The 22325-nt window shown below is 47.9% G+C and overlaps 1 protein-coding gene across 1 annotated transcript in view; it reads left to right on the forward strand.

The window, feature by feature from the left end:
- The window catches only part of NCAPD3 (non-SMC condensin II complex subunit D3), a 579984-nt gene that overhangs the window by 63462 nt on the left and 494197 nt on the right, over nucleotides 1-22325 (forward strand). Inside the window, exons 2-6 of the mRNA XM_069614114.1 lie at nucleotides 49-203; nucleotides 6064-6226; nucleotides 7298-7482; nucleotides 10912-11082; nucleotides 18847-18908. Of these exons, the coding sequence (XP_069470215.1) occupies nucleotides 49-203; nucleotides 6064-6226; nucleotides 7298-7482; nucleotides 10912-11082; nucleotides 18847-18908 (736 nt within the window). The remainder of the gene's footprint in view (nucleotides 1-48; nucleotides 204-6063; nucleotides 6227-7297; nucleotides 7483-10911; nucleotides 11083-18846; nucleotides 18909-22325) is intronic.

Raw genomic sequence — 22325 nt, forward strand, 5'->3', positions numbered from 1 at the left:
GTGCTTGTGTGTTGGTTCCCTGTGTGACTTCTGGTTTTCTTGTTCCAGCGTGGGTGGACACTGTGTGGGAGTTGGATTTCACAGAAACCGAGGCTTTGGATTCCAGATTCCAAGAGCAGATCACGGAAAATGGAGTGGAAGCCTTCACCAAGCTGTACAAGTGTCTCTACCCCTTCGCTACCGAAGATGCAGGGACCACAGAGGTATGCTCGTCCAAGTCGTGTTTGCTGTTCATTCCACATGCAACCACTGAGTGATATCAAGGCATTGGTCAACTGCTTTCTTATTGATCTTACTGGATAAATTAGCCTCATCTGATTTAAAGTGCTTGCTTTCCCAAGTCTTGTTTTCTATGGGCTCTCTTGGGGCAGGACTCCATTTGTGTGGTTCACTGTTATGACTCTGAGCCCCCTAACGTTGTTTGCAGAAGCCCACTCATGCGTGTCTGCTGCTTGTGATGTGCCCCATCAATGTTTGCAGAACCCCTTGTTTCGCAACCTTCACTGTTGGAAACAGTTGGCTGAGCTACATATTTTCACGTTCTGAATTAGATTTCCTTTTTGATCTTTTCACATGAGAAGATGTCCTCCTTGATTGCTTCGAGACACTGACTCTGAAGTCTACATATGCAGTAGGCTTCCCAGCCCATCTTCTGACCTTGCCGCCAGCCCTTGAATATCTGCAATGTAATGTGTGTGGCTTGATGAGCCTACGACACTGGAGGGTTGTTGTCTGTGTTCCTTCTGTGCGAGCTGTTGTAATGTGATTCTTGTCCATGTAAACCTGTTCACACCGGCATTGGAGTACACAGCCTGATGGTGTAGGGGAACAATTAATCCTGCTGGTACATGCTCGGTAAATCAAAGCTAAAGAAATTCTTGGCACCCTCCAACAGAGCCAACATTTTCGTAACCCTGGCCAGGAGAAGGCGATCTACGCAAATCCTTTTGGACCTGCGGCCCACACCGACAGATGATGCTGTTCTTCTTATGCGCCTAGTAGGGGCATCGCTCCCTCGACTCGATTACAATCGGTGCTGCACGGTTTGCGCAGCTTGTTCTTCAGGGGTCACTGGAGCATAAGGAGTATGTGGCACATCGGTCTTTAGAATACCCTGTGTTTGAAACTCTTCAGTTTCTCCACTGATGTGTTAAGACCTCTGGATATCTGTCCCATATGTTGCCTCCTCAAACGTCGCTATGTCCAGTACTTTAGGGTCTAGCTTGATTCCAAAAGAATCTGGTGTCTGTGAAGTCGCTTTGCTTGCCATGTATATTCCTGAGTGCCTTACTTGGGGAAGGGAGCTGCAGGAAGGACCATTGTCACATTAACTTTACTTTGATCACTATTGAGTTGGCCAAATCCCATTCACCCCATTGTTCTGTAGAAGTGAGGACAAGCATAGGTTTTGACACAGTATTTGTTTTTGGACTGACAGACTTGGACTTCCCTTAGTTTTGTTTCCGTTGGGGGACATTCCCATTTTAGAGTTAGGGCAAGATTCACCATCCAGACCATTCAGAATAAAGGATTTCAAACTGTTTCACTTGTCTGTGTCGTCTCTGGATACCATGCTGGTCTCACGATTCCTGGACTGATGATGCCTTCTGGTGTTATCCTGGGCAGAGGAAACAGGGTGACAATATCCCATTAATGCGGCTGGGGCTGAGGGTTCATCATGGAATGGAAATGGGTGGGGGATACCGCGTCTCACCCAGGGACATCCCCCTACCACTCCCCAAGTCTCCGCTACCCAGTTGATCCTCCATCGCATCGCCACCCCCAGGGTCGGGATCCAAAAGCGATGGCCCTTCCCTGGCTACTTGAGTAGAGGATGTTGGGGAGAAATAAGTGAGGACGCCCTCAGGTTCCTGACACTGCACTCAAAATGCAGATAATTGCAATAAGCTGGCTACACAATACAGAGGCGATCTTTAGAGCACGGTAAGAATCAACACAATGGCATGGCAGTAATAAAGTAAGAGTGTAGTGGTAGTGGCAAGGTTTCAGAAGCAAAGCACTGGCTCTGCTCCCAACTCCTACCACCTTCCCTGGTAGTTGCGGTACTTGTGGTGGCACCCGTATAGCAGACTCCAAGCTCCTAGCAAAGAACAAAATCAATCGTGATATGACGAGCTAGCACAACAAACAAATAAAATTAGAAATTAATGTGTTCTAGCCCCATGCAGACTACACCACCTTCCAAATATGAGCGGATTGCCGCCATGTAATTGTAATGTCAAGTACAAGTTGTAGCACAGCAGCAGCATGCGGCCCTTCTCGCGTGTTCACTGCGCTAGATGCTTCACTGTGTACCGATCATCTGGGCTGCTCCTACGTTTTGCAGGTTTGTGCGCTCCTAGCATACTGGTCCATCTTTCTCTTAGTGCGGCTTTGCACCGTGGGGGATTGCTGGTGTAGGTGCCTTTCCCCGTCTTACTACGTGTGAGAGAAAAAATAAAATAGCAAACACAACCCCTTGTCAGGGAAAGAGACACTGAGACCCGGCTGCAAGAGTTCAAAGGATGGTTTATTTCTCCAGCTAGGAAATAGCCCAAAAAACTCCAACCCTCTCATTACATCAGACTCATATTTATATTAGTTAAAGTAACTCTAACAAAAAATGCTAAATGGACCCGATTGGCCAGGCGGTGGGGTGCTGTAGGTGTGGGTGGCATCTCTTCCTCCTGGTTGGCTGAGTAGCTGACGGACGTCAAACATCTTGTGCTCCATGCAGGTCAGGGTCCGGTCACTGTGGTCACTACCTAAGCTAATATGTTACACACTAAATAACAAATTATTTAAAACATTTTATGCTACTTGTCACATTTCACCATAAGTCACACACACAATGATTGTCAGTACAATTGGGTCATTCGTGGCTTTATTTGGAGGCCTTGACCTTATTGTGCATGTAGAAGAATCAGGCTGTGTTTCGCATATCTGCTAGGTTTCAAAACTCATTAGTACAAGTAAAAACTTATATAGTAGTAAAAATGCTTAAGGTTAGTAGTGAGTGTATTGGGTGGGTTTCGCAGCACAGGCGAGGGTCTGGCACTTGAAAGAAATACCTTACAGGGGGTGCAGGGTCAGGATGGCAATATATTGTTCTAATGGGGGTGGGTGGCTTGCATGTTTATGAGGGCGAATCGAGCAGAAAGTGCTTAGCTCATTCTGGTTCACATGCCGGTTCTCAGGCGAACAGTGATCTCGGAGGAAGAAAACTGTAGCATATTTATTGTTGCAACTTTCTGCGGCTTCAGCATGAGAATGGAAGCGCAGAGCTTTCCTTCGCAGGGGGAGTGCAAGGGTGAGGGCCAGCCAGCTGCCTGCACGCCTTGTGTGTGTGTGTGTGTCTCTGTCCTTGGCTGCTGTTGTGGAAGGGGAGCTGAGCATTGTTATACTATCGCAGTGAGGCCTGTTTAGCAAGATGGAGTCGAAAGGGGGCACAAAAGATGGATGCCTCTGTCCTGCTCAGTAGTATCATCTATGTAGCAGTCAACCGTGGTTAACTTCACATAAGGGCATGGGGCAATCCCACTACCGGAGGCACGTGGTCCAAGCCTTGTACTGAGGAGCGTACGACGCGAGGGGGCCTGAGGACCCCTCGCTCCCATACACTGGCCAACTGGAGCTCTGATGCATGTGCGTGGAGCTGCTTTTCAAGCATGGGTATGGTCCTCTACTCGTGGTCGCTGTGTGCCTGGATTCCACTATGGCGCAATCCCTCACACACTCTGCAGGTCTGCCTACCCTTTCTAGGAAGCTACTGTCTCTGGTGCGTGGCCTCTGCCCTCCTCTTGCCCCTCGCTGTGTGGAGGTTCAGGTGCGTGCACATCCTCATTGGCTCCGTATGTTGTTGCCCTGCCCATACGGCGTCTCCACGCTGCAGAGCGCTACTTCTTCGCAGGCCCCAGGCATGATGCAGCACGGGCTTCGGCCCAGCACGTGCCTTGTTGGCTTTCAGCTTTCTCCTGGCTCTCAGAGTGGGCCACTATGCAGGCCAGCAGCGGCAACACTGATCATGCATGCTTGGCCCCACCCCCTCCTTGTTTCAAGTGTTACAGTGAAGACCCTGAGGCAGGCCACAGGTAAATGGGTTAATTTGGGTTAAGGCCCCCCCATAGAGAGGAGACTGATGCAGCTAACAGAATCGGCCTGACCAACCATCTCCCCTCAACAGCATCCTTGAACACTCCACCATGCTACTGCCTAGGTTGCACATAACCTGAGTTCAGATGCACTGGCCTTTTAATATTTTTGAAAATCCTGTTTGAATTGAACAGCTGCATTCTGCGTAATGCCTCAAGCTTTGAGCACCTGCCTCTCAAATCTAGGCCAGAATGCTCTGACATCACCATGGCACAAGTGTCTATGACCTCACAATTGCACTGCTGGCTTAGAAACCGCGCCCTGCCTCTGTTCCCTGGTTAGCAACTCGGGCCTGCAGTCCACTCACCCCCTCCTGATGGTCGCCCCAGTCCTTGTGCTCCACTCGGGTACCTACCTATTCGTACCCTTGCTCTGGCTCCGTCCACATGTCTTTGCTCCGTTCAGCTGTCTACCTGTGCCCAGCCTCCGGACTCTGTCTTAAGTGTCCATTCTAAGTATTCAAGCCACAGGTTTGTGTTTACTCGGAACCCTCACCCCCCCAGTCCCCCCTCTATACGGGTTTGTGAACCCAACCCTTGAGCTTGTTCTGGTCTAGCTTCAAATGTCGGTGAGAATGTTGAACCCATTATCTTGTACACCCATCCTCCTTTCATCCGTGCTCCAGACCTTTTCACCCTTCCCTATGCATCGTTCCATCTTCTGGGTCTCCTCGATGTAGCAAAGATTTCACTCCAACAAACGCCCTTTAGTCTTTTCCAATCAAACGTTCTGGTATCCTTAAATACGCAGACCAAGGTACAATTCTAAATACTCCTGACCTCAAACTTAAACTGGCCTCCACTATTGGAGTAGTTTTCCTGGCGCCTGTGGTTTTCTGGTACATCACTTCCTTGAAACTTGAACATTTTGTTCAGTTCGAGTCTTTAAGAATGCCTCCTCTTCCAGAATGGCTGGAAATGTGTGCAGGCAGTCGGTGACGGAAGATCCTGGGACTCTTTCCAGTTTCTGTCTCTGTATTTTATCTTCGGTGGCTTTCGAAGTCTGCACGCTCCTCTGGGTGGAGAGCCACTGGTGCTGCAGGGCTGTCAAGGGAGTGTTCTGTTGAGTCTCCGTCTGGTAAGTTATGAATATTTGGTTTGCTCGAAGTTGCTGCCAAATTTTGAATCTCACTTTCTGCCCTTGCTTCTGCGAGTCTTTGTCATGTCTCCCCTTTGTGGATGGGTCTGCTTGCTGACTTTTCTGCTCCCTTCTCCCCTTCAGCCCCTCCACTCCTCTTTCTCTTTATATCTCACTTTAATATTTTTCATGGTGCTACATTTCTTGGTCATTTTAGGACAAAGCTAAGATTGGATAGACACATGATACGTTTAAAGCGCAGGTTAAAATGTAAAGTTGCAAGCTACGAGCCATAAAAAGTAACTTGCCCCACAATTCCCCACATGCACACTGCACACCATTTCACGGCAAACGTCCAATATCACTAGCCAGAGGCTAGAGACCGTTTCAAATTTAGAGGCCTGTTTAAAAGAGACCATGCGGACTTGTTTTAGTGTGTCTGCCACTCGGATGCGTTTGTCCTCTGCAGTTTCACCAATAAAGCATTAAAATGTGCATTAACGCCCCCCCCCCCCCAACACAAGGTAGAATCCTTTGTGAAGGAGCACACTGTATTCTCTATTGGGTCTGGAAAGGTTAGTGAAAGGTAGTTTGGGGAGTAGGTGTTGAAAGGCAGCCTAGATTGAGAATAGGCAGGGTGGGCTTGATCTGGGTCGAACCATGGGACTGACCTGAAGTCTTCTGCGAGCAAGGACACAAGGGACATTCAGAAAGGTGACGGTTCTAAAGGCTGGGAAGGGTGGCGTGAGGCACACGGCTGGCCTGGTTGTGCAGTACATGGCAGCCAAGCGCTGAGGCGGACTACCCTGATTCATTTCTTTCCTCTCCTTGCAGAATGTTTGGACACTTTTCGCAGAGAATGAGCTTTCCCATAAGGCTCTCGTGGCTGTGTTGTATCACTTCATCCAGATGTTGGAGAGTAAAAAGGCCAACGTGCAACAGCGGGTGTATGGCCTGCACGCTGCTGGCCTCTACTTCTTGCTGCTCGAGATTCCAGGTAGGTTGCGTGCATTGGCTGCGTTAGTCTGCGGCAGCCTGGCTCCATTTCCAAATTGCAGGACAACGCTAGCATGTTACCAAGATTGCAAATGCCTTCATAGTTCAAGGGGAAGACTAGAACACTGCATCTGGTGTAAGTGATCAGAACCCCCAGCAAGCCACCTTAAACCCCGCTTCCTCCTCTCTGCCCCACCATCCCACCCGCCCGTATATCTACCCCTCATCCATTTTCATCCCATTGGCATATACTCCATGCTATGAAATTCTGTTATTTTTTCGGTCGAGCTGAGATGGCTTGAACGTACTCCACATTGGTGCCCGATTACCCTTTTCATTCTTTGTCCTTCCCGCCCAGGCTCTTTTTCCCCCTACTATTGGGATGTTGTGCAGAGGAAAGGCATGAGCCTGTGCAGGTGTACTCCGCAGTGGCTCTGCCCTTCGATGCGCCTAAATCCTTTTTTGGGTGTTCCCCACCCCTTGGCTGTGCAGCCTCTCTACCCAAAGACAAACCTTCAAGAGTTGCTTTTCCGGTTTGCGCTGCTTCTCTTGAGGCAGTGCCCTGAGCCAGACCCTTGTGCACCCATCGACGTTCTCTCCATTCAGTCGCTTCTGCCTCAACTCATCAGATGAGAAGGTCGCTTTAGACTTCAACCTCCAGAACCTTCTCCGACCAGCAGCTGCTGTTAGGCCAGAGAATCTTATTTGTGACCAAATCTGTAGCCAGCCCTTAATGGACTAGTGTTTCTACCACTAAATGATTAGGGCAGCTAGTTTGAAAATTCAAAAATGGGGTGGCATTTGTTTCTGGTTATGTCTACATTTACCTTTTATTCTCTCCACCCCCTGCCCCCCCCCCGACTTGATAGTCTGTGATGGGCCAGATGAAGGCACGTAGATAGTTGGTCTGTATTCTGTTCTAGTCTTCTCAGGACTGACTGCTGCTACCTTTGCATATGCTCCTACTTACCTTGTCTTCTCGGGCAGCAGTTTATTTTTGCTGTTTGACTTGGTGGTCCTTAGTGCCCTAGGCCCGATTCCATTCCAATCTGTGCTGTTACTCTTGTTTCAGGCAGTGTTGCCAACCAGGTGTTCCACCCAGTGCTGTTTGAGAAATGCATGAACACTCTGGACAACAGCTGGCCCCAGGAAGCGGGCTCCAGTAAGAAGCGGAAGAAGGATGCTGGGAAGAGTGCTCAGGGGGATGCCAGAGGAGGCAAGAAGAGGGCAAAGCCCACCAGGAGAGAGGCCATGGAGGTAAGTGAGATGTTCACTGGGCTTAATAGAGGTGATAGAACTGCTCAAAATGACCAGGGAGCGCCTCTACCACCTTTTCTATTTGCAAAAAGTGACGTTTTATCAATTTGCTTGTGAACTTATGTGATCATGGGCCTGCAAAGCAGAACCTTGAGGGTGTGGGGTTATAGACCTTTCTTCCTCAACGATGTTGGAGAGTTACAATGCACAATTTAAAACACATTTTTCTTTTCCTTTCTGCAATAGTCACAGTGCCAACACTACCGTCCTGCCCACTGTTCTCCTTAGAGTAGAACTGACAGGACATTGATATTAACCCCGACTCATCAACCATCCTCAATGTTATTTGGCACAAGGCAAATCATGAATGCTCAAGAAGAGGAGGGGGTGCCCTTGCAGAATAGCCCTGCAGGATTCTCACCAAATACCCTACTAGAGAGACCCTTTAAACCCAGACCTAGGATGTTCAGCAAACTGGCCTTGAACCATTCGTGCGCCCTCTCAGGGCAACTAGTTAGGAAATACCAGGTCCCAAAGAAACTGTGTTTGGGACTGCATCTGTCAAGAAGCACCACCAGGTTTAGAAAGGGGCAATAGGCTTGACTAGCTGAGGAGCAAGAGGGTCCTGTGGGGCACACAAAGGGTTAGCCTTCATCAGTAGAGAGTACTTCTTCAGTATTAGTGTGACTAAAGTGGGAGCTGGAGGCAGAGGATGATGGTAGAGTAGGCAGTATGTAGAATGTAGGAGGAGGGCGTGTGAGTAAGGTCGGGAGAGTTGCTAAGTTTGGAAATGGTTTCAGTAATCGCTTCAGCTAGGTCATTAGCTGTGAGAGTGGAGTTGATAGTCCTACGTTCAGGAGGAGTGAGTTTAGAGTGCCATGTAGCAGGTGAGGATGGATGGATGGAGCGAGTCTGAGGGTGCAGTAGAATCTTTTTCTGCTTCATCAAGAGCAGACTGGGTAAGCCTCCATTTGTGCTGCAGCCAACGCGTGTCTGTGCAGAGCGAGCGTATGAATGGGGTGATCCATGTTTGAAGATGCTGAGAATTTGGGGTGAACGTTAGCAGCTAGAAGTGAGCGGAGAATGAGTCGTGTAGTAGTGATTGGAAGCTGGAAAAGGCAGTGTTGGTGGAAGAGGCATCGGGTGTGAAGGATGAGAGTGTGAACTGTAGGCCTGAGAGAAAGGGAGGAATGGTAGATGGTTTACATTTCCTTTTAGTAATGTGTAAGGAGAGGTGAGAGGGTGGAAATGAGATGCTGGTAGAAGCAATGGAGTGATCAGTTAGGGATGGTATGACTGTGGCAGAGAGAGAGCGAGAGGTGGAGATGAATAAGAGATCCAAATAGTTACGCACTGCATGGGTAGGTAGGTCATGCAGAGTGGAGATGGAGAGCGTGATCACTAAGAAAAGACGGACGTTCAGATTTTAGAGAAGTGGTTGGCGAGGGAAGGTTCAAGTCACCTAAGAGAATGTGGTGATGTTTAGTGGAAAGACAGTCAAGGAGTTGCCCTTGTTCATCAAAGAATTGAGTAGGAGGGCGATGGATGGAGATGATGTGAACTGAATGAGGCGGAGCAAAAGAGATGGTTACTTCAAGAGGTAGGAGAGGACATGGCCTTGGAGATTTGTGAGGCATTGAGGTGTGAAGAGAGTGGGTGGGTGTCTGTCTCCTCCTCCTGCCAGTCAGACAAGGAGAGTGAATGAAGGTTAGATGGAGTCATGTAGGGCCGCCAAGGTGGCAGTGTCAGATGGAGAAATTCAGATTTCAGTGATAGCAAGGCAGTCTAGGGTAGGAGATCTGCTGTGAAAGCAGTCTATGATAAAGGATGTTTTGTTGCATACAGACTGAGCATTCCAGAGTGCAATGTTCAGTTGATGTGGTAAGGAAGAGTAGAGAAGTTGTGTCTCAGTGGAAGAGAGGCGAGGTGGACAGGTGTTGGAAGATGTATGTTTAACTCGTTGGCTTTGTTTGTTGGAGATATGAGCTGCAAAAGAGGTGGCGCAGTGGGAGTTTCAAGATGAGTTTACTGATGGGGATAGCAAAAGGAGGACGACGTAGCATGATTGTAGAAGGCGCAGGGTGAGGGGGATATATTACTTTTATTCTCTTCAGATACATCTTGTTCCACTGTACAATTAACTCAAATTGTAATAATTTATGTAAAACAATTACTCCCCTTGAGTATTTTGTATTTTTGGTGAGTATGATATTCCTACCACAGATTCCTCTGCGCCCTCATTTCTATCCCGCTACTGATTGTTGCACCTTGTTTGCTCGTTACCAGGTCTAATGTTTTTGTTGCCTCTGAAGCGTGTGACATTGAGTGCCACTGGGGTACGAGGGTAACATGAAGATTGTATGTGTACCAGTGGCATGGCATCACCTGCTAGTAGCCCCAGGGATCTAAATTGCTGGGATCTCTTTAGCTCCCGCTTGAAGCCTAGGAGAGCCTTCTTAGCTTGATAACGGCTACCAGGAGCTGCGTTGACTCCTGATGCCGACTAGTGCCTCACAAAAATTCATGTGACATTAACGGGAGTATTTGAGAATGTTAATAGTTGGAACACATCTAGTACACATCTAATCTTCTAATCCAATAATACAATAAAAGGCCGATGTTTGTCTCTGTATGTTTGCCTGATGCAGTAGCTTGGCCTGCTGTCACCGCTAGAGGGAGCTGCTGCCTTAGGATATATAGTGGTCCTACTGTGTCAATGAAAACCTGCACTTTGGCCTGTACACTAGTTTAAACATAATGGATGATAAATAATGGGCCAAAAGTGGAAGTTAGGTTTGTGGAACGCTGGGTACTGGCTCCTGGTTATCCAGTGGGAGCTCCTGTCTACTGGGTGATGCTTAAAACCCAATATCTGGTTTTGGCTTCTGCTCATCAAATCTTAATTTCGAACCCAGAGCTCCCATGATGACATGCAAGAACCTGTCTGTTACACAGGTAACCCCTAATGGGTGGTTTGGGATTTATTTTAATGCCCATTATGCAGGTATTGTAAATAAGAAATCTGTGGGTGGCAGATTGTACCCATCCAAAAGAACCTTAACAAAAGTTATTTATTGTTATAAGGAGCCAAGACAGGCATTAAATAGGTCCTATTTAATGCATTGCTTATTTTGTCGTTGTTTTTAAAACGTTTCATTTGAATACTTTTTCTTCCATGCACTTCCTTTCCCAGGAACGGTTTGTAGCAATTAGACCCCACTACTTGAGAACCACTGATGCTATTTAGAACTACGGCTTTTGTTTGGTATTTGGGAACAACTCCAGACTCATTTCATCGCCATTAGATATCTGAAATGTAGTGCATGCCAGAGTGGGGCATGAGATGTTTGGTGGTGTGTGTCGTTTTTTACAAAGGTATGTCCACATAAAGTCGCTTTACTTCATTTTAATTTCTTCCACGGAATTCAGATGGACGATATATCTGAGGAAGAGGAAGATCAAGAGAATGACATCGATTTTTCTCCCAGGGATCTACTTCAAATCCGAGAGACCATTTTCCGTTTGTTGAGAAACTTCTTGCGTCTCCTGCCAAAGTTTTCCTTCAGAGAAAAGCCACAGTGTGTGATGCACTGCCTGCAGGTACCTGGGCAAATGTGGTTTGGAGGCAGCCTCTGTAGATGGCGCAGTCTGTGTAGTCGGTCGGATGGATGCATTTCTTTGCAGAGCCATAGGCTCCCTTCAACTATGGGGGAAATGACTGGGGGTGGGGTGGCAGGGTTGCATCACAAAATAACATGAGGGGCTTCCAGTTTGATATTGGAGTATGAAGTGCTATAGAGTTGGACAAGATAAAGATCTCTTGCCTGTGTAATGTGATGTGTGCATGTGATGCGATGCTGTCTGTGTAATGTGATGTGTGCAGGTGATGCGATGCTGTCTGTGTAATGTGATGTGTGCAGGTGATGAGATGCTGTCTGTGTAATGTGATGTGTGCATGTGATGAGATGCTGTCTGTGTAATGTGATGTGTGCAGGTGATGCGATGCTGTCTGTGTAATGTGATGTGTGCAGGTGATGCGATGCTGTCTGTGTAATGTGATGTGTGCAGGTGATGCGATGCTGTCTGTGTAATGTGATGTGTGCAGGTGATGAGATGCTGTCTGTGTAATGTGATGTGTGCATGTGATGAGATGCTGTCTGTGTAATGTGATGTGTGCAGGTGATGCGATGCTGTCTGTGTAATGTGATGTGTGCAGGTGATGAGATGCTGTCTGTGTAATGTGATGTGTGCAGGTGATGCGATGCTGTCTGTGTAATGTGATGTGTGCAGGTGATGAGATGCTGTCTGTGTAATGTGATGTGTGCATGTGATGAGATGCTGTCTGTGTAATGTGATGTGTGCAGGTGATGCGATGCTGTCTGTGTAATGTGATGTGTGCAGGTGATGAGATGCTGTCTGTGTAATGTGATGTGTGCAGGTGATGCGATGCTGTCTGTGTAATGTGATGTGTGCAGGTGATGAGATGCTGTCTGTGTAATGTGATGTGTGCAGGTGATGCGATGCTGTCTGTGTAATGTGATGTGTGCATGTGATGAGATGCTGTCTGTGTAATGTGATGTGTGCAGGTGATTCGATGCTGTCTGTGTAATGTGATGTGTGCAGGTGATGCGATGCTGTCTGTGTAACGTGATGTGTGCAGGTGATGCGATGCTGTCTGTGTAATGTGATGTGTGCATGTGATGAGATGCTGTCTGTGTAATGTGATGTGTGCAGGTGATTCGATGCTGTCTGTGTAATGTGATGTGTGCAGGTGATGCGATGCTGTCTGTGTAATGTGATGTGTGCAGGTGATGAGATGCTGTCTGTGTAATGTGATGTGTGCAGGTGATGCGATGCTGTCTGTGTAATGTGATGTGTGCATGTGATGAGATGCTGTCTGTGTAATGTGATGTGTGCAGGTGATGCGATGCTGTCTGTGTAATGTGATGTGTGCAGGTGATGCGATGCTGTCTGTGTAATGTGATGTGTGCAGGTGATGCAATGCTGTCTGTGTAACGTGATGTGTGCAGGTGATGCGATGCTGTCTGTGTAATGTGATGTGTGCAGGTGATGAGATGCTGTCTGTGTAATGTGATGTGTGCAGGTGATGAGATGCTGCTTCTATAAATCCTAAGTAAGCCATCTAGGTGCGATGAGCTGCATGTAGACAAATGTCATGTGTTTAGCTACCAGCCAAACAAAGCCAGCCTAGTTTGTGAACGCCATTTCCCCACTCACATATATCACACCATTTCCTACTTGCCAAGAGTGAATTCCCATTCGCCAATGTCTAGTGGTGAGTGCAAATTTTGTTTCATGATCTAGGGTGCCTGTTGGTAACTAAATCCCATTTCTAGTGGGATTTTAAATGATTGATTGCAAGGTCTACCAGCTGTGTACAGAATTCTGCATAAATACATTGTCTACATGGAGACGTTTCGCTGCGCATTTGCCAGTTTGGGAACTGTGGTAATTCTTCGAATGGCGCCACTTCTACCACGAGATGCCTCTTCCTGTCAGGCTAGGGTGGTGCAGCCGCTAACAAAATATTCCCCCTAAGGGTGGTAAAACGAGGGAGGACCTTGCAGGGGAGGACTCAACCCTCTGGGGATAGGGATGCTCATTCTGGGCCACACCACCCCTATTCCATCTTACACCCCATCTCCATCTCCACTCGTGACACTACTCACGCACACTTTCAAACGCTACATTGTGACTCTGTGACGATAGACTGTACTAGGATAAGTAGGAGCTGAGGAGGCATGAAGACCACCTCATTAAAACCGACAAGAGACTTGACTTTGCCATTCATTTACAATGTTTTGGCCCTATAAAAAGGGAAGAGGTACTCGCCTTAGTATCCAGCTGGTCCAGCCAGCCCAGGAGTACCAGAGAGGGAGAACGTGGGAAGCTGGAAATTGAGTAGGCCTAGAGGTCCGACGACACATGGAGGAAGGCGAGGCAGTGGCACGGCCTCCAGAATACATAGGGAGCCAGTGTTCACAGAGCTGCTGAGAAGCCAGCAAAGCAGCCGAAGGCCTTGGAAAGCAGGAGCAAGACCAATACCAACCACTAGCAGTGCTGATGCCCGACGAGAAGGCCCAGAAGATAACAGGAGCCTGGGCGGACCAGTGGGAAGACAAGGAGAGGGTCTCTGCTTTGGGCCGGGGTCAGTAATGGTGAGAAGGCCACTGACACACGAGGAAGAGAAGAGGTCATCAGAGGGAGTTTCTCACTGCAGTGGATGTCTTTAGACCACTAAACTAGACTTCAGTAAAACCTACATTAGAGGAGAGATTCCCCAATTTTAATGACAGTTCTAGGTCATCTGATCTGGACCAAGTTGTTACAAATACACTCTCTGAGAGCAAGGAGCGGGGGTCTGAAGGACAAACTATTGACACCAAGGTTGGAAAGGCAGCATGGAGTGCCTGGAAGGAGAATATCTTTAAAAATAACGGTCAGGAACTTTGTTGGCTGAAAATTGCCATCATCGCAGACAGGGAGAAAGGAGACTTTCACCTGGATCATGAAGTAGTCCCAGTACTGGAAGAACGTTAGAGCATTTTCATACAGGGTGGGGTGGGGGGGAGTGTCTTTTACTAGTGAAGTGACTAGGCTAGATTAGGAGCTTAAACCGAGGACGGTGAGCTAACTTTGGACATTCTGATGACATGCACCCTTGTGTCCCTTTCTTTGTAGGGATACCCTTTTCGAGACAGGGATAGATAGTTAATAAAACATTCATATTACTGGCAACTCTGTCTCCGACTTCTGATGGTGTATCGTAGTCCCCACGGAAACCATCCATGCTGTGCTTTTTATGTGTAGCACAGTGTACTTGGATGCTCACACAGTAGCAGGATGACAATATAGAGCTATCCACTGTGCAAAGGCTTTGTGAAGGCATCATGTACAACAGACAACCGATTTAAGAATCTAAACAAAAGATATTTATTAACTTAAATCTCAGGATGGTAGAAGGCCCAAATTGCGCTATGCTAAGGTGGGATTCCCCTACCTGAATGAAACCAAGGAAAGTCTGAGTTCAGCTTAGTAATCGGTCTGTGTCCAAAACCTATCCTTTCCCTCACAATTAAAGCTAAAGTGTGTGTAGGGATGTTAATAATACAAGAAAGAGTTTTCATCTCAAAGTCCTGAGCTTCTTCCAGCTCTCATCCTGCTCCCCTTCCCCAAGTATAGGAAGGTTCCACAGCAATCTCAAGATTACCTCACAACTTCAAGGAAATACAGTTCCAAACAATACTCTGGGTTTCCTTGCCCAAGTTCCAAGCACACAGTTCAAAACGAAAAGATCTTGAGACTCCGTTCTCAAGACAACACATGCCGTTCCAAAGCCTCAGGGTTCCCTTGCCCAAGAGTTTATCTTCCCACTGATACTTGCTTTAGTCTTTTCAAAAGGTTTCACACAACTCGTGGTCCACTTGACCCTCTTTCTGGTTTGCTTCACCAGTTAACTTAGTGCTTTCATTGGTTTGTTTCACAATGTCTTCAGTTTCCACGACTCACTGGTCTAGGCACAGTAGTCGGACTATGTGGTCCACCCATCACAGGTCGCTCAACCAGGATCCCTGGGCTCCAGCCCACACAGGTTCTTTGGCATTGGCTCCTGTGCACCAAATCACCTGCTTTATGTGCTGCTTTACACTCCTCTGGCTTCCCTTTGTCAGCCTCCTGGCTCTGCCATCACATGTCACACACCTCTTGCCAGTATTTGGCATTACCGCATTAAGACGCCTTCTTACACTTGCCCCCTTTTCGGTCATTCACTTTCACATTGGCACTTGGACGGTTCTGTGTTGATCGCCTTGCCCATAAGGTTTTATTCAATTTAATGTTACGTTTAGTTTCAAGATTTTACTCAATTCTCTGTTTTGGTATGTTCAGTATTTAATATATATATATATTCATGTTGCCCAATGTAGAGTTTCCATTGAGTTTGGCATTCAAGATGCATTCGTTTTGCTTAATTTGAAGTTTCCCATTCAGTTCTGAACCTTTGTTTCCATTGGTTTCACAGACCGTTACTTTATTTCAGTCAGATAGGAGCGCCCCGGTGCTCGCTTCCGGTGTCTCCTCTATGCAGCTCCCGCTGCTTCCTCGCACCTCTGGAGTCGGGAAGTCCTCTGCTACGAGTCCAGCTTGTCTGCTGGGTGTTTCAGTACGCTGGTAATCTGAATGCCTCTTCATGGATGCGGGCGGTGACCTTTCTTCTCCTGTCTTTCTCCCAGCTTCTGCTACCTGCTCTCGATTACAGGGGCTCCCAGACCTGTGAGAAATTACACAGCCCACTTTGGGTCCCGCAAGTGCTCCTGGATTTATGGCTGCATCCTGGTTCCTGCTCCGGTCCCACCACGGCTGCCTCCTCTTAACCAGTGTCCCCTGCTGGTCTCACCCCCACAGGCCTCCCTGTTCCTCTTTGGTGTTCTATGTCTCATTTTATACATCTGCAACCGATTAACAGGGTGCAGGTGTGCTCTCTCAATTGGTTCTGCCTGACTTTGATTAAGGGGACATGCCTCTTACAACACTCTGCAGGCATCTTCCTCGTCTCAGTACTGCCAAGTGTATCATGTGTGGAAATGAGGGGAACCGTTTTATAGTAACCCATAAAGGTCTGGGGAGGGCTAGGTTGGTCCTCAACAGGAAAAGGGATACATGTCTCGCCTGTGTGTACCCCACTCTCAATCCCTCGCCTGTTCCCCTTCATCTGATGTCTCTAGACTGACGGGATCTCTTGTCCTTTTACTTGTCAATAGGACAAGGATAACCATATCCCATGATTGCATTAGGATTGGCGATTCTTTGGAAGAAGGGAGTGTAAAATATTGTCTCAGAGGACCTCTCGGGGCCCAATTTTACCCAAGGGCGCTCCACCCAGGTAATCCTCCCTCACTTCTCCACCCCCATGGTCTGGTCCAATAGAGATGGCCGTTCCCTGGCCCCCTGAGAAGGATCCGAGGGGAGTAGATGTGAGAATGTCCTTGGGCTTCTCACAGCTTCTAATGTAATGCCTTTCGTGATAAATTCCTGAATGTCGTCACTTCTCCCCTAGAGGGAGCCCCTTCTCATGCGCCCAGGGAGGTGGGGTCGCTACCCGATAGTCCCTCTGGGGGTGGTACTCAGCGTGTGTATCTCATGGGGAGGGAAGCCCCCTGTGGGATTAGTGACAACCTTTGGAGAACATGGTGTCCCCATAGCTCACCTAAGCCTAACGCACCTTCCTACCCCCCCCCTCCCGCCAACACTTCCCCTAGTGTTCCTAAATGTTCTTGCCATGCCAGTAATATAGGAAGTACTGGGACAAAAGAGTGTAGACTCTGTATCCTTTAAGTACTGAGATGAGGGAGAGCCAAAATGACTCCATGGAAGACCTCAAATTAGTACTGGGACAAAGTGCAGAAGCATAGAGAGCACAAACGTGAATGAACTTTCTTGTTTCTCTCTAAACCTGATCGGGCAGAGCCCATTCAAAACTGATGAGGGAAACCAGGAAGGGGAGAAAAGCCCTACCTCCCTGGAGGAACCATGAGACGGTAAGCAGACTGGAGCAGAGAACCCAGGAAGGAGTTGCAGGCATAGCTGTCCCATCCGGTCCGCTTTGGATATGCCGACCAGAGCCATGGAGAAGTAGGCGTCCAGGTGCAAGAAGCAGCTGGAACGCGCAGTCGCAGATGGCAAGTGACTAACCAAATGCTGCAGAGCTGCTGCAGCACACCAGAAAGCCGCAGGAGGCCTGAAGTAAAACAGAAGAGAGCCCATGACCGACTGAAGAACACTGGCAAGCCTCTCTCGGGTACCTGGGTTGCCAGGATGGTTGGGGGTCTCCAGGAGAGCTGACAAGTGTCCGAGCACAGGCCAAGGACCTGCATCCTTTTATGAAGAGTAACCCAAGTCATCTTCATAGTCGCAGTACCTGGCAGGGTAGTGAACCAGATCTGCAACACCAAAAGGGGAGAATGCCATGTGTCTGGGACCCTCACCCTTTTATGAAGATCAATCCAAGTCATCTTCATGGTCCCAATACCTGCAGGATAGTGAACCAGGACTACTGCACAAAGCCTAGAGGCATACACTGGTCTGGGACCTGCACCCATAAAAAGTGTGACCTTCTGTTAACTGAACTTTTGCAGTACAAAGCAAGCCAGGGGTAGGGATGCATTCCCGCTGGCAGTGCAAACTGCATGCGGAAGCGTAAGAATGGCCTCTGGGTAGGGACTTGTTCCGCCCAGCCCTTGTGATCTGTAAAGCCAAGAGACCTCCGGAGAAGGAAGCAATACCTCCTGGTTTCTTTCCCAAAGATTGTGTATTGTGAAACTAATCCGAAGAAGGCCCAGACACTGTGAAAACACTGAGAACAAAACTACCTGGAGAAGGAAGGGATTCTCCAGGACCCCAAATATTGAAGATTGTGAACTGTGAAGCCAGATGTAAGAAGACCTGGGGAGCGGAGTCCTTCCCCTCGCACTGTGGAGGCATTGAGAACCAAATACCTGGAGAAGGGAGGCCTTCTCCAGGAACCCAATATTGAAGCAAAACTATGGTCAACGAGGATGATGTTTGAGTTGAAACTTTTTCTATTGAATTGGAACTGGAAGCTTGCAGCACCACAAGTTCGAATAGAACGGAGACCTGGAGAAGGGAGTCATTCTCACAGGCAGAATTCCACCTATGATAGAAACTGTGGCTCATGGTACAGAAGAAGGGAGTCATTCTCGCAGGCAGAATTCCACCTACGATAGAAACTGTCGCTCATGGTACAGAAGAAGGGAGTCATTCTCGCAGGTAGAATTCCACCTACCATAGAAACTGTGGCTCATGGTACAGAAGAAGGGAGTCATTCTCACAGGCAGAATTCCACCTACGATAGAAACTGTGGCTCATTGTACAGAAGAAGGGAGTCATTCTCACAGGCAGAATTCCACCTACGATAGAAACTGTGGCTCATTGTACAGAAGAAGGGAGTCATTCTCACAGGCAGAATTCCACCTACGATAGAAACTGTGGCTCATTGTACAGAAGAAGGGAGTCGTTCTTCTGGACGAGGAAGATCCACTACCTTTTGCGTTTTGACATAGCGCTGGACTCTCTTTATTTACTTGGACATTCTGACCGACTCCTTAGTAGAGGCAGGGAAACCCCTTTTAGAGTTGGGGGGAGAGAGGTTTCCTCTTTTTGCCTGAATAAAAGTCTTTACCAATCAACATGCCTCCACTGTGTCACACTTTCTTCTGCATCTTTACACTTCCTTTCTCTTTTTAATGGTTGTTCTCCATTTTTTCATCGCATTATGGTCTTTACTTCCACTGTGCAGGAAATGATACATTTGTTTTTTTCTTACAGATATTCATTGGTTTGACGCATTTTGAATCCGTCCTGTATGAGATGCAGTTTTCAGCTTCAAGGTGAGCCAATTGTCAATTTGAGGAAGTAGCTTCAAAATTGCCATGATGATGGACAGTTTGTGGTTAACATGTGTGGTGCTGTAAGGTTTGTGGTTAACCACTTTGTGGATAAAATACTTTGAAAACCCCAACCCGATTCCTTAATATCTGGCTGTTTTACCCTGCTGGGATGATGCGAAACTCTAGTGAATTGGGCTTCATGGCATAGTTGCATTCAGATCACCCTTTGTTTGGGGAGGGGCGAGTGGGCCCTTGGGAGAGCATGCCTGATGAATAGAGCCTGGTTTACATCCATTCCTCATCCTGGTTGGTAGACCTTAACAGGAGCGGCTGGCACCACAGACCCCACTGTCGCTTTCTCGCATGCCACAGGCTCTTAACTACAGCACTGCCAATACCCATAGGATAAAGGTGAATGGGGAAAAATACAAAGCGAACACTTTTCAAGCTTCTCAAGGTTTGCCCGTTTCTAACCCTCTACTAAAACCTTGCTGTACCTGTACACCTCCATCCTAATCCCTGGAGGCAAAGATTTCTAGGAATGACTTAAATGATCATTTGTACAACTGTGATTATTACTTGACGCTTGTAGATTAGTCCTTCAAATTTTGGATTCAACCATCAGACCCATTAAATAGTTATTATCCCTGTGGTTTTTTTCCTATGGACTTAAGGAAGTTAGTTCATGCTGGCGGTAACAGAATGTTGGTAAGGGTAGCCAAAGAATCCAACCTTCGTACAGAGGCCTTTCCTCCCTACCCTTATAATATGCTAATCAACACTAACTAAAAGATAAATAAAGGCCTACACTAGTAGCAACACATCGTTGGTGCAGTGCAATGCACAGCTTCTTGGTTGTGAGTTCTTGCCAAAGCACAACAAACGCTGCTTCTTTCTGAGGCAGTGTTTCTGAGTTCTGGCGTGCACGGGTTAGTATGCAGGAGTGACGCGGCCCTCTTGGAATTGAAGAGGCGTCCTGAGCTGTTGACATTCATTACTGCTCTGTAATACCACAGAACCACTGTGAATACAGCTGCCCTCACCTTGCTTCCTACTACGCTGCTGATGCCTCTTCATGCCTCCTCAAGCCTCCCTGCCCCCACTATATTCTTCTTCCCCCAGAAGACCTACCCCTTTGGGGACACCTGGACGAAGCAGAGCCACCTGCCCTCGGCCACTCGGCCACTTGGCCACTTGACCCACTCCCTGTCCTCACTTACCACAACACTTGCTTTCATTCGGTCAGGAACTACCAAGTACCCACCACAGTGGCACTCAAGACCAGAGTTCCAGGCCTGGCTCCTACAACGCAAAAACCAACACTGCACCCCCAGACCAGCCCTCCTGCCCTTGCTTTTGTCCATTCTGACCATCCAAGCTACGATCAGACTTCAGGTACCGCTCCTCTCGAGCTGCACCCTATCATCTATGGGCCAGCACAGACTTGCCAGACTTTCCTCTCAAACCACCCTACACTCCCAGCCACCCCACCACTTGTACACAAACAAAGCCCCCACGCCCTACCGCACTCTTGTCTGCTACCAACCAGACAGTGACCATCAACTATGCTCTCATAAATGCATGCTCGCTGTGTGTCCATTTCATCGAAGGCCATGACATCATTGACCAACACCTTGATATTCTAGCCAATCCTGTCTTCACAGTGCCTCTGGCTCATTCCTCAAGCTAGCCATCCTACCCAACTATTCCAGCTTCAGAACAGACCGCCCAAACTCACCAGGAGGTGGCGTTGCACTCATTGCCAAATCCTTCCTGTCGATCAGGCAGATCCTTGCACCCCTGATCCTTGGCTATGAAAATCTTCACGCCAAACGCAATATCCGCCCCCAAACTACCTACAACCTCCTCCTCTACCACCAATCCAACACACCCAGTTCACCAGACTCTTAACACCCCCCACCCCCTGTAACTAGCCCCCATTATCAAGCCTACCTCCTGTCCGGTCCAGCAGGGGAGGACAAAGTCTGATATGTTTGGGATATTTCTTCTTTGTGAAAGATGGTGAGCTAAAGACTCTGGGTAAGTCTCTCGTAACCAGGACTAATGTCTGGCAGAGGGACTCCCAGGACCCCCTTGTTAATTTGCATATTTAAGTAACTTTGGGTCTCACCCTAAGTTACTAGGGGAATCCAGACGTAGACCCCTTGCTCACTATTCTTAGAGAGGCACAGCTCCTCCCTACTGATGAGGTCCAACCAGACCGAAACACGTGTATGGGGTTGCTGTTGGTACTCTTGTTCAGAGGAGAATTGCCTAGCATTTCGGTGCTGGACTGCCCCAGGGCAGGACAAAGACTGATATGTTTGGGATATTTCTTTTCTGTGAAAGATAGTGAGCTAAAGACTCTGCGTAAGTCTCTCGTAACCAGGACTCATGTCTGGCAGAGAGACTCCCAGGACCCCCCTTGTCAATTTGCATATTTAAGTAACTTTGGGTCTCACCCTAAGTTACTAGGGGAATCCAGACGTAGACCCCTTGCTCACTATTCTTAGAGAGGCACAGCTCCTCCCTACTGATGAGGTCCAACCAGACCGAAACACGTGTCTGGGGATGCTGTTGGTACTCTTGTTCAGAGGAGAATTGCCATAGCATTTCGGTGCTGGACTGCCCCAGGGCAGGACAAAGACTGATATGTTTGGGATATTTCTTCTCTGTGAAAGATAGTGAGCTAAAGACTCTGGGTAAGTCTCTCGTAACCAGGACTAATGTCTGGCAGAGGGACTCCCAGGACCCCCTTGTTAATTTACATATTTAAGTAACTTTGGGTCTCACCCTAAGCTACTAGTGGAATCCAGACGTGGACCCCTTGCTCACTATTCTTAGAGAGGCACAGATCCACCCTACTGATGAGGTCCAACCAGACCGAAACACATGTCTGGGGTTTCTGTTGGTACTCTTGTTCAGAGGAGAATTGCTTAGCATTTTGGTGCTGGGCTGCCCCAGGGCAGGACAAAGACTGATATGTTTGGGATATTTCTTCTCTGCGAAAGATAGTGAGCTAAAGACTCTGGGCAAGTCTCTCGTAACCAGGACTAATGTTTGGCAGAGGGACTCCCAGGACCCCCCTTATTAATTTCCACCAGGGGATCTAGCAGGTGGCCAGTGGTTATTCAGAGTTGGAGGATGTTTTTCATCAAGACGTGGTTAGGTTTCTTACATTGACCATTATCTTAATGATGGGTTCCCCAAGGCAAGATGGTGGAGTTATGGGCTGTTGTGATTGGTTGGGGGGACAATTGATCATAGAGGTTTAGCATGCACTCAGTAACTGCCTTTCATCCCATGAACATTCTTGGCAGGTTGTGTGTAATTAAGCTCCTTAACTAAGGCCCAATTCAGAGCCCAGAGTTTCATCAGTAGTAGCCAGAAGTCAGTTATCGTGAAGTTCGAGGAAAT

This window comes from Ambystoma mexicanum, chromosome 9 (assembly GCF_040938575.1).
Source record: "Ambystoma mexicanum isolate Mex_15411 chromosome 9, UKY_AmexF1_1, whole genome shotgun sequence".
Lineage (NCBI taxonomy): Eukaryota > Metazoa > Chordata > Amphibia > Caudata > Ambystomatidae > Ambystoma > Ambystoma mexicanum.